Source organism: Epinephelus moara, chromosome 12 (genome assembly GCF_006386435.1).
Source record: "Epinephelus moara isolate mb chromosome 12, YSFRI_EMoa_1.0, whole genome shotgun sequence".
In the NCBI taxonomy this organism is placed as follows: Eukaryota; Metazoa; Chordata; class Actinopteri; order Perciformes; family Serranidae; genus Epinephelus; species Epinephelus moara.
The window spans coordinates 38,580,718-38,593,016 of record NC_065517.1 but is presented as its reverse complement, the minus strand read 5'-3'; the positions used below and the strand labels follow the sequence as shown (position 1 = coordinate 38,593,016).

General features: G+C 41.4%; 1 protein-coding gene and 1 long non-coding RNA gene across 3 annotated transcripts in view; both read right to left on the bottom strand.

The window, feature by feature from the left end:
* The window catches only part of gzf1 (GDNF-inducible zinc finger protein 1), a 7,060-nt gene extending 2,343 nt beyond the window's left edge, over positions 1-4,717 (bottom strand). Inside the window, exons 1-5 of one of the 2 annotated variants that reach the window (XM_050058429.1) lie at positions 4,590-4,717; positions 1,199-2,244; positions 704-887; positions 420-589; positions 244-338 (exon numbers count right to left, since the gene is read on the bottom strand). In XM_050058429.1, the coding sequence (XP_049914386.1) occupies positions 244-338; positions 420-589; positions 704-887; positions 1,199-2,229 (1,480 nt within the window). In that variant the 5' untranslated portion in view covers positions 2,230-2,244; positions 4,590-4,717. The remainder of the gene's footprint in view (positions 1-243; positions 339-419; positions 590-703; positions 888-1,198; positions 2,245-4,589) is intronic. The other variant, XM_050058430.1, reaches the window with a different exon arrangement.
* Positions 4,718-9,528: 4,811 nt separating this feature from the next.
* Positions 9,529-12,299, bottom strand: part of LOC126398831 (uncharacterized) — a 4,620-nt gene continuing 1,849 nt past the window's right edge. The window contains exon 3 of the long non-coding RNA XR_007570818.1: positions 9,529-9,902. This is a non-coding gene — a long non-coding RNA (uncharacterized LOC126398831). The remainder of the gene's footprint in view (positions 9,903-12,299) is intronic.

Genomic DNA, 12,299 nt, shown 5'->3' with positions numbered 1-12,299 from the left:
GAGGCATCTCTGTGCAAAGTTTCATGTCTCTACGACATACGGGGCATGAGATATGCCCATTCAAAGTTTGCAATTTCAATCGGTTGCTATAGCGCCCCCCTTTGGCCAATTGATGTAATATTGCTTCATTGGCATCCTCCCATGACCCTCTACCACTGTGCCAAATTTCACATGGATTGACCAAGTCAGTGAGGAGAAAAACATGGTTTTCGTCATTATATAGTAAGATGATGTGGCTCTTACCTGTGTGTGACCGCTTATGATAGGCCAACATGTGCTTCTGTGTGAACCGGGCGTCACACTCGTCACATGCAAATGGCTTCTCTCCTGTGTGAGTCCTACACACAGTGAAACAAACACATTTAGCCCTCATTTATTTTCCACACATGCATGTCATTCATATATATCCAGCTCTGTACCTGCGGTGCATCTTGAGGGCAGAGTTCTGAGTAAATCTGGCCCCACAGTCGCTGCACTCAAAGGGCTTTGCGCCTGTGTGTGTCCTCTCATGCAACAACAGTGCAGTTTTAGAGCTGAGCGCCTTTCCACAGGCGGGGCAGACGTGTCGCAGATTGTTGCGTTCATGCACCTGGGAAGCAGCGGGGATGTAAGACAGATAAATGTGACATATATTGCGCATCATGGAAGTAATACTGTAGATGACCTCTAGATACAGGAACCGTGGAACATCATCAGTTCTCACCTGTCTTTGATGGCGGACGACATCCTTCTTTCGTTTGAAGGTCTTTGCGCAGGAGTCACAGGCAAAAAGCCTCTCGTTACTGTGGACGTGCTTTTCGTGGATCTTGAGATTGCTGCGGTTAGCGAAGGTCTGCTGGCAGGTCTCACAGCGATAGATGACATCTGCTTTCACTCCATGGTACGTGCTGGCCAAGAGAGCAGTAACAGGTTACAGCCATATCAGAAATGTTCATCTGTTTGGTATCTTTATAAGATGGCCCTATCATTGTATCACTAGGAGAACTGGTGAACAAATTAATCCTTGTAATTATAACCTAAATCTAATTTATCCACTACAGTTCGAAGAAAACTGCGGGCCAGTTTTTTTGTTTGACACCTTTCAGTATTCAGGACCATATTGTTCAGTTGTTCCTGTCGTATAGTGGAAGCTTTGCCAACGCCTACAAGATACCTATGGTATCAATAAATTAAACCCAAGAACATTTATGTGTCCTACCTGATGTGCTTCAAGTAGCTTCTCTCATAGTGGAACGTCCGCTGGCACTTGTTACACTGGAACTGGGCCTTGGATGTTCTTTTTATTGTTTCCTTGGACTCAGCCCCTTCTTCTTCTTCTTCTTCCTCCTCCCCCTCCTCGTCCCCGTCCCCCTCCAGAGATAACAACAAGGGGTCTTCAAGATCAGTATTCTGCACATCCTCCTCACATTCCCAATCGTCTGCATCAGAGGCCGGCATTCCCAGTGATGATTCGTCTCCTCTCTCTGCCTGACTCTGTGGCTGAGCCTCGCCTTCAGCCCTGACCTCGTTCTCCTCTGTCTCCTCTGTGTCCTCATTCGTAACTTGGTTTACATTGTTGGGGTTAGCCGCTCTTTTAGTATTTATACGCTTCCGGAGGACTTTACGAGCAGCCAGCCTCAGTTTAAGGTTCCTCCCTTGTCTTTTTTCATCCTTCGCTGTGCTCTTTGCCTTTAATCTTTTTGGAATTACCTCCTTCTCAGAGCTCTGTGGTGAGAACCGTCGCTTCAGAAGTAAGCTTTTGGGCTGCTTTTTCTTTACCTTGGTCTGTTTTTCTTTCTTGGCACCATGTATGTCACCTTTATCTCCTGATGCAGATGTTTTCTGTGTAGGTTTTTGTAGGATTCCAGCACTCATGGCCTCACCACAAACCTCAGACAGATCCTCGCAGTCCAAAAACTGAGCTGTTGCTTGAACATCACCAATCTTGTCTCTGACAACTTCAACTTTACCTGTGTACACAAATTCCAAAAACTTGGAGAAATCACTGGAGTGCATGTTGGAGAGCAACACTTTGTCTCGGGTAGCATCCTGAGAGAGAAGGATCTTCCTGAAGTAGCCGCTGGATGCTGCGAGCATCAGCTGGTGGGCCTGAAACTCCTGCACGTCTCCCTGGTAGTCCACCTGCACGGTGACGTCGCTCAGCTGTCCCTGCAGCCTCAGCTGATGCAGAGAAGCCAGGATGTTTTCATGGTGGGACTTAGAGGTGAGCTGCACCACTTTGACCCCCATGATTCATTTGTGCTGCTGAGAAAAACAACAAAAAGGAGGAATGGTGAATTGTAATGCTTATAAATACAACCCATTCCAAAAAAGTTGTAAATAAAAACAGAATGCAATATTTTGCAAATCATTTCAGCCTATATTGAATTTAATACAGAACAAAGACAAGATATTAATGTTCAAACTGATTAACTTTACACTCATGCTGAATTTGATACCTGCAACATGCTCCAAAAAAGTTGGAGAAGCGGCTTGTTTACCACTAAGAACCCTCAGCAAGCATCTGGGAACTGAGGACACTAATTGTTTAAGTTATAAAACAAGTGGGCCCCCAAAACCTTCTTGACTAAAGTCTAAAGTCTGTGTAGAGGAATGGGCTAAAACCCTCTCTGAATACTGAGAGATTATTGTCTTCATACAGCATACAACAAAGGCTTCTCCAATTATTCAATAAATTTCAATTAGCCTGTTCAATACTCTGTCATTTCACTTTATTGCACATAATCTTTATGCCTCCGCGCCAGTGTTAGCGATGGCCGGAGGCATTATGTCATCAGCTGACAGTCTGTCCCACTCTCATGAAATAGGATGCATGATAATATCGGCACATAATCCGTATTGGCCACTTTTGGCTTTAAAATAAACCTGAATCACCCAACATGCTTTTTTTTTTAATTTTGCACAATGAATGAATATTACATATATATGTTATTTCATGTCTCCATCTGCTGGTGGGCCATCATGATAAGAGCATGCATGTATAATATGATGTTAATTCCGCCATAGAAGAGACTCGATGATCACTAAAATTAGGTGGGGATAAAAATGTATATATTGATATTGGTTATTGGCCAAATGAGCTATTATATATTGGCAAAAAAATCCAATATCGCGCATTGTGTCTAATAGGATAAAATTATGAAATGCTGACATTTTATTTCCAAGGTCAAAGGTCAGCTTCACTATGACATCATTATGTTCTGCAGAAACACTTTTCTGGCCATTATTCAACACCGTATATGAACAGAAGGGGAGACATATGGGCAGACACTGAATTGGTGACACTTGTGTGCCCATCTTCTGTGCTGCTGGGTTGAAGACGTGTGTGTAGCATCTCTGTTTTCACAGGCATAGATGTAAACTGTAAGTGCAACTCCACTGCTTCACGGAGCCATACAACCACATGGCTGTGATCCTAGTTATGGACTGAAATGGTCCAATTTCTCTATCGGTGTAATTCACTGAGCCAATGTCTGACCTAAATTTCATGTGAATAGCTGCATTGAAAATATGGTTGCAACGGTATTCTGGTTTCAAGGTATACCGTGATATTGAAATTGATGGTTATCGTACCGTGTACAGTTGCTTATCTACAATATTACTTGCCAGATGAAAGTCTAGTTGCAATGTTGCAGCATTAAAATCCTTATTTTTTGAAAGTTAGACGGTGTGCTACAAGGTGTATTCAGCTAGTGTCTCTCCTTCGCACCTGTTTGGAAACAGATGTGCAAAGTATTCCTTTGTCCTTTCTACAGTATTGAGAAAAAAAAAGCAACTGAACAGAAAATCTCAACTTTATTTTATTATTTTCGAAAGGGAGACTATTTTTTTTACACATACTAACATTGACAATGGCTTCAAGTTTCAAATATAGTAATACAACGTGTATTAAACCAAAAATAACCGTTGCATTTAAATTCCTTTAATGGCCATCCTAATGAATAATAACTCTATAATACCATGATACCGTGAAACGTTGCTTCACCTCACTGTATGTCAAAAGGACATGCAAATCAATGGCACATTTTGATCATATGTGCATTTTACTTAGCTCATATGTAACGTTCACGGCTCTAAAAGTAGCCCCAGTGTTCATGATAAATGAAAGCCACAATGACAAGAGGCTCCAGTTTGTGGCTGTCATGTATCACCACTACTGAGGCTACTTTCAGAGCCGTGAACGTCGCATATGAGCTTGATAATATCTGATAGGAAGTCAGCTGCCTTGCCCAAATGCACAAAAAGCAGCTAATATTTAGCTACATGTTTTTCGGGTTAATTAAAATAGCTAACATCTCTGACACCAGGTGAAACACCTACATCTTCAGTCTCTAACACCTGACTGTCATGACAACACACTGACTGCAGTGTGATACCTTTGAGCCCTGATAACATCCAGTGCTAATAAATGCTAACATTAGCATCACAGACACAACGGTAAACAAGCTAGGTGAGCTAACGTTAGCGGTAAACTCCAAACAAACTGAATTATTATAAGATAAATCAAATGTAACCCACAGCACAGTGAACACCGTGTGAGTGAGCGTGTAGCGGCAGCTCACTACACAACACGGAGCAAGTTTTCTTACCGTAAGGTCGGTAAAATGGCAGCCCTTCACAAATGCTCTCCTCAGCCGAAGGTATTTCCTGTAGAAATCGCTCCCGAAAACAGCACTCGTCTTTTACCGACATCCGGTGCCGAGGCGGCTGATTCCGGATCAGTTCTTCTTCTATGGTTGTGTTAAAGCTTGAGTAAGCGACTACAAGCGCTGGTCCTGGATCAGTTTAGCAGGTTTATTGACTATAAGCGCAATAATGCCTGAAAAATAGCGCCTCTGACTTTTGTTTGAATATATATTTATCAGGAACAATTATTGGCTCTTTCTTAAATGGTTCCAACGAGATATAAATTATATTTTAAATCTTTTTGATTAGTTTAATTTAATTATTTGACTTGTGCTTTTCCAAATGGATTAATTCACTTTATAAAGGGCATTTAAAATTATAGTGAGATAAATATAAACCAGGCTTTACATATGTTTTAGTTTGTGTCTCACAACTCCTTTTGTTGGTCCCCAACACTTTTAATTTTGTCATGGGGGAGGGGGGTAAATTATATTGAATATTGTATTTTTATAAATGTGTGTTGTGGAGTGATATCTATCTATCTATCTATCTATCTATCTATCTATCTATCTAGTGACGACTTTTTTTTTTGACTCTCCCTGAAGCTACATGTACTGTGTGTTCCAGTACCCATACTACTACACTATATAGTATGCCAGAAAAATATTTAGTATGTCCCAATACATAGTATGTCAAGTGCAGTGTGCCAAAAATACCAGGATGTTCTACTACATCAGGTCCGATTTTACAGTTTGCAAGCCAGCATGCTTTTCTGGCTATCCTGACCCACAGTCCTCTGCGCAGCAGATGATACGTCACATCAGCTGATAGTCACTTGTCAGAAGTCGCAATGATGGATGACAGCACATTCAAGTGAGTAATGATCAGTGGAATAGTAATAATAGGAATAGTGATTGTTTAAGTGAACAAAATAATCAGAAATATCACAAACAACCAAAGGACATAACTATGGAAATATCAGTGACAGAGAACTGCAGATTAATTTCACTGTCAAAAATACAATATGTTCGAATCTACAATCTATGCAGTCAGAACCTTAAAGTTAAACTACTCACATTGCAAAGTAACAACAGTAGATCTCTGCAGGTTGATCTCCGTCTCTGGCGAACTCAGTAAGTGGCGTTTGTTTATCTCCAAGGTGTGGATATAAAAGCAAGAAGGTCAAAGTTCAGGGTGTGATGTTATGAGGAAGTAGTGAGTCCTGATTGAGTGCATACTGCATGCGACAGTACGTACTTTTTTTTAAGGGCCGCTGCAGTGCAAGAAAATGTATGCAATTCGGAACGCACCCATGTTTTTTTTTGGGGGGGGGGGGGGGGGGGCCTCCCTGAGTGACTTGGGGAAAATGCATGACCCTCCCTCCACTGTAAACCAGTTATTAGATTTTACAAACGTACCTTTTGATGTTTGAAAGTTTAAAGTTGAAGATGAAATTCTTCTTTTTTTCACTCTTGTCATACATGCTAGTTGTTTTTTAAAATAAGAAGCAGAATATAATGAGTTTGATGAAATATCACTGTTTAAAGCTCAGATTTTGTAATTGTTTTTCTGATGGAAGCATCCATTGCACAAAATGTGTCAATAGACTGCTGGAAATTTGAATATCCAACAATACTGTCTGCCCTTGCATTTTCTGGCTGTGATAAATGGTGTAGTTTTTTGCAACTTTTAAAGACAACATGTCTGTCAAACCCGCCAGTAGGTTTTGGGGGTCAGAGGGTACTCAATAAATAAATAAATAAATAAATACAAAAGACAGCCATTTAAAGTTGTATATCCCTCCCTAAGCTAAAAAAAACCCCCCACAACTTCCTCCCCTAAATTATTTGATATGCCTCACCCTTTTGCACCACCCACTCCAACCTCATAAGTAATGAACACTCCCTAACAGATTTACAGATTTAAAGTTTAACAATATTTTATTTCAACATTAACAAGAATATTAATGGCTGTTGAATGTGCTGCATCTGTTATTGCTTCTTTCTACCTAGCAAACATTTAACATGGTGCAGGTATACAGCAAACGCAGCATTTTTTACTAAAGTAATGACATTATCATAACTCCAACACTTTTAACTGAACTGTTTCTTTCTGCATTACTACTTCTTCGCCACACCGGGGCGCCATTGTACAGAAGGACATAACATGATATAAGCAGCTAGTGTTGCAATAACAAGGAGACAAGTCTGCATCTTCAGCAGCCACATTTTCATTTTCTTTTACATTATCAGTTCCCACACGGACTCATTTTATTGTGGTATAGTCTTACAGGGCAGATGTTAGTCTTTAGGTATGAAAGTAGCTGCTTGAAAAGTAGTCGTGTAGATGCATTGTGTGTTTGTTGTTGTAGTTGTATGAAAGTGATTCCAGAAACAACAGAATGTAGGCCAACACGCTGAAGGATTTAAACTAATTCATTTACATTCAGAGCAACATAAATCATCTCCAGAGTTGCACAAAGCATGCTGTCATTCCAAAGGTGTATGGAAAGCTACTTGAGGATTCACTGGGGTGCTGTTCTGCAGCTGCCAAGGTTTTTTCTTCTTCCAGAGGAAATCCATATACCTTACATTTGTCTTAATGAATTCTGCAAGCTAGCAATCTGCTCTGTTCCGGTGACTCATGCTGCTCGCTGGACCGAAGCTGCGCAGACTTCAGCTCTGACCTGGAACACTGTGTTCGCCTGGCTTTTATTACATTACTCCTCTGCCACACACATACCCCATACCTTATTTTAAAGACTGCACTTTCCATACAGCTGCTCCTCCCTGGTTCATCTTTATATTGAAGTCACACAACATCTGCAGGAGTGATGATCTGTAACAGCATTCTCATGGGGATCAGAAAGTATTTGCATAGATATTAATATGGTGTGAAGTAATTCTGTGAAAATAAGCCCAGAGTTTAATGGAATACTGAATTACTATGTGCAAATTAATGAGACAAGTCATATAAATTAATTCTCAGTATATTACCATCAGTACAACTTTCGACGTGACTGAGATTAGTGGAAGTAAAACATTATTCACTTTGGGCACAGTCGTGCAAAAGTGTTTCTTATCTGACGTATCAAATGAAAAGTACTCTGCATGCATGGGAGGATTTTAAGACAAAGACTGGGCGCAGGCGTGCAACAGGCCCCACCACCTACATCAGAGCAAGACGCACAGACTTTGTGGGGGTTTAGCCTCTTTTTGTTGTTGTTTTACATCTCTTTGTAGTCATTACACATCTCTCTGCGATTCAGTATATCTTAGTGGCAATCTAAAGTCTCTTTGTAGTTGTTTTGTGTCTCTTTGTAGTAAGGTTGTGTTACTTTGTAGTCATTTGCGACTCTGTAGTTATGTGTTTCTTTGTCATCATTTTGCATCTCTTTGCGGTTATTCTGCATTTCTTTGTAGTTGCTTTGCATCTCTTTGTACTAATTTGTGTCTCTGTGTAGTTGTTTTGTGTCTCATTGTAGTTGTTTTGTGTGTCTTTGTAGTCTTTTGTGTCTCTTGTGATCATTTTGTCTCTTTGTAGTTGTCTTCTCTCTCTTTGTAGTCATTTTGTGTCTCTTTGTTGCTGTTTTGTGTTTTGTTGTGGTCATTTTGTGTCTCTTTGTCGTTGTTTTGCATCTCTTTGTGTTCATTTTTGTCTCTTTGTGGTCATTTTGTGTCTTTGTCGTTGTTTTGTGTGCCTTTGTAGTCACTTGGCATTTCTTTGCAGTTGTTTTCCGTGTCTTTGTAGTGATTTTGCAGATGTTTATAGTTCTGTGTTTCTTTGTAACCATTTTGCGTCTCTTTACGGGCTTTGTGTGTCTCTTTGTAGTTGTTTCGTGTGTCTCTGTAGTCATTTTGCATGTCTTTGTAGTCGTTTGTGTCTCTTTGTGGTTATTTTGTGTCTATGTGGTTGTTTTGTGTCTCTTTGTTGCTGTTTTGTGTTTCGTTGTGGTTATTTTGCATCTCTTTGTAGTTGTTTTCTGTCTCTTTGTACTCATTTTCGTCTTTTGTGGTCATTTTTTGTCTCTCATTGTGGTTGTCTTGTTTCTTTGTAGTCATTTTATATCTCTTTGTGGTTGCTTTGCATCTCTTTGTATCATTTGTGTCTCTCTGTAGCCATTTTGTGTCTCTCTGTAGCCATTTTGTGTCTCTCTGTGGTTGTTTTTCCTCGTTATGTTGTGATTTTGCATCTCATTGCACTCAGTTCTGTCTCTCTGTAAGTGTATTGTGTCTCTTTGTGGTAATTTTGTGTCTTTGTCATTGTTTTATGACTCTTTGTAGTTGCTTTGTATATCGTTGTACTTAATTTGTGTATTCTCTTTGTTGATATTTTGTGTCTGTGGTTGTCTTTCCTCTTTTAGAAGTCATTTTATAGCTCTTTATTGTTGCTTTGCATCTCTTTGTATCATTTGTGTCTCTTTGTGGTTATTTTGAGTCTCTCTGTAGTTGCATCAAATCTTTTTGTGCTTATTTTTTGTCTCTTTGTAGTTGTTTTGTGGCTCTTCAGCTGACACTTTAGGCCCCATGGCTTGTGCCCAGTACGCCCGTTCAGTAATCCATCCATGTCTGCATGCTGTAGAAAAGCTGGATGTTCGTAGAAGCTGCAGTTATGACCAGCTGGGTCACATTTTCATTTTCCGTGTGCCTCATATTGTAATGTGACATATATAAAAAGTTCAGCGTGGTCAGGCTCTGAGTAATGTCGATGGCAAATATTAAACCCAAGCTGTGGTTTGTGATGCTGTCACAGGATGCTTTGTCAGAATGAAGATGTGGCGGAGAAACAGGCTTGAGGTTTCCACATGTCATCACTGGTTGACATGTGTAATCAAGGGGATGAACATATACTGCATCACTGAAATAACAAAAGGTCACACAGTCATTTCAGAAACATGCCATTTTAATCTACTTTCGGCAGTGATACTGGTTGACTTTTCAAATAACTCCGGGGCATTTAATGTTATTCGAAAGTGCAGAGTACAGCTGGGGAGAGCGGATGTCTAGGGTTCAGAAGTTGCCAGTTCATTGCATGCTTTAGCCAGCTGCACTGCCGTTCTGTCCAGTAACATATGAAATTCCCGCAGATACATCATCACGTTGTCAGTGAAGACGACGAGGTGCAAATGCTCGCTGAAAGGTGATGGGCTCAGCAAACAAAACACTCTGCTGCCGACGTTGGCTCGTGTTTGCTCCTCTCTGGGTAGACTCCTCCACACGACCAAAAATATCCGCGCTGACGTTCCACGGCTCACAAACAACATGACAAAATGTGCACTGTGTGAGAGAAAAAAAGTCAAACTTGAAGCCAAGGCCGGTTTTAATTTGAGGCTACAAAGCACACACACACTGTAAAGAAAAACACAGTAGAATTCAGGAGTTCGGTGGTGATGGTTGTGTCCGGGCTCGGTTTGTGTGCTGGAGTCGTGCAAACACTTTAATTTGGATGCAGCAAGGGAAGGTCAGTCAGTCAGTGTCCTTGCAAGACCTCTCTTCAGCTCCTTAACAGGGCTGACTCATAATCCCAGCAGATGAACTGAACCAGTGATGGTAAACAGTCGAACATTACAGTACATGGAAGTGCAGACAGTGCCGGTCCAAGAATAACCGCAGCATTCTCTTTGTGCTTGCCCGTAGAACCACACAGCTGATGCCAGACCAATCAGAAACCAGTCCAACTCAGTATTCTGTGGTGTCTTTCTCTTCCCCTCCAGTCAGTGAACTTGGTTAACAGAAAACATCTTTCATGAATTTATTTTTTCATGCTCTTAACTTTGAACAGACATCAGTGCTTTCTCTTTTTTTCAATCAGTGGCGTGTTCCTGCTCTGACACATGACACATGTTATGTAGATTTGCAGAGTGTTTTTAGTTGTTTTAGTTAATGAACATGAATCTCCACCCTTGTTTATTTAAGGTAGAAATTGGGCAGGAGTCAAATATTATACGTGTTTGTGCAGTCTTGTCAAGGCCAAAGATGCTTTGCCAGGATACACAAGGCGGTCCAGAACCGTCTCTGGTAGTCTCTCGTAACGCTTCAGCCTAACTTCTTTCCCCCCTCTCCTTTCCTTTTTTCACTGGCTCGACGCCACACCACATTCAGCCAGTCCAGAAAATCACTGGAACCCCTAAAACCTCAGCAACATCAGGACATAAGAAACCAATGATTCACAAAAATTGCAGAAGACTCTTAGAGCCACAATGTGGAGATGTGCTTCTTCTTGGCTGATGAGAAATTACAGTATCGTGCAGAGGGACACACATGACCAAATGCAATTATAGGCAGGCAAAAAAGATATAAAATTTGTAGCCACACTAGCAGCAGCGCTCTATACAGCATGGTCTTGCATTGCCAAATCTTTCTCCACATGGCTGCACCAGGCTGCAGAAGGGTCTGGCTGAAACCATATTAATTCCACACAAAGGGAAAAATGCTCTGGGTTGTTTGTATTTCTCTGAAACAATCACAGCCGTCTTGGGTGGTGCTAACCCCAGGATGCACTGATGGTGCCCTTGCAAAATAGTGTTGGGAGGGAACTTGTTTTGGTGGAACATTTGCACGTGGCGAGGCGAGCTCTGGCAGTAAAATGGCTAAATCCTTGCAAAAGAAAATGCCACATAAAACATAGCTTGCTAGCTCAGACGTTCTTGTCTCACACACAGTGCTAAAACAAAGTGTGGACTAGCTATGCGAGAATAATTTCACACAGTTTCAGGAATTTTGAAAACAGTTACACACAAATAGAGAATGGGGAAGGGCACTACCTACATCCTACATCCATTACTGCTGGTCTCTTGCAGGGTTACAAAGGGGTCGAGGAAAGACAGGACCGCAGAGTCTTTTCCCTATCCCTGCTGCTAACCCACTCTTCCTCCTATGTGTCCCTCAGGCTCTTCTACTTCTTTCTGCATACCTTCGCCACATGTAAACATTAACTAGTGAATGCAAACTGAGGTAGTTTGCCGCATGTGAAGGCAGTTAGGCTAACTGGGGTAGTGCTAACTTGCTAGTACAACCGATAGCTGGAATCAAGTAACAGACAAATGTTTTTACCAGATAAACCAACCTCCTCAGTCAATTTCCTCCAAGCGAGCTCATTTTTATTCCTGTTTCTATAAAAGTAGGACGTGATGTCAAAAGCTCCGGGTAGCCACAGACCGACACCATCAGTGTCTCCTCCATTTTTCAGTGAATTACCTTCCACCAGTACGTTCTCAGCTCCATACGTCCCTGGAGGATCTCACTGCTGACTGGCTATTGCCGCACAAATCGGTTGAGATTTTTCAGCTCTCACAAATAAGCGTATGCACTACTCGCGTCATTCACGCCACTTAAAGCTGGATTTCTGCATTGAATCAATGTCGTACCTATTGCATAGGCTCTGCATTGAAGTAGAGTGTGCGCCGTACCCTGCGCCATAGCCTGATGTGCACCTTCCCAGAAATGTAACTACACCTTGCGGCAGTAGCGGATCCTGATATGGGCCGAATGGGCGTTTGATACCCTGACTCTTCCTCTAGTGCCATCATCAGGTTAAAATTTAGCCATACTTTGGTTTATGACCAAGTAGACCTACTTGCAAAACTAGTTAGCAAATGTTAGCAAGCTAAACAAGGTGAGCTGAGCTTCTCGTCAGGAGGAAGTAGTTTTTATTCCAACGTTGGGGGGGGGGGG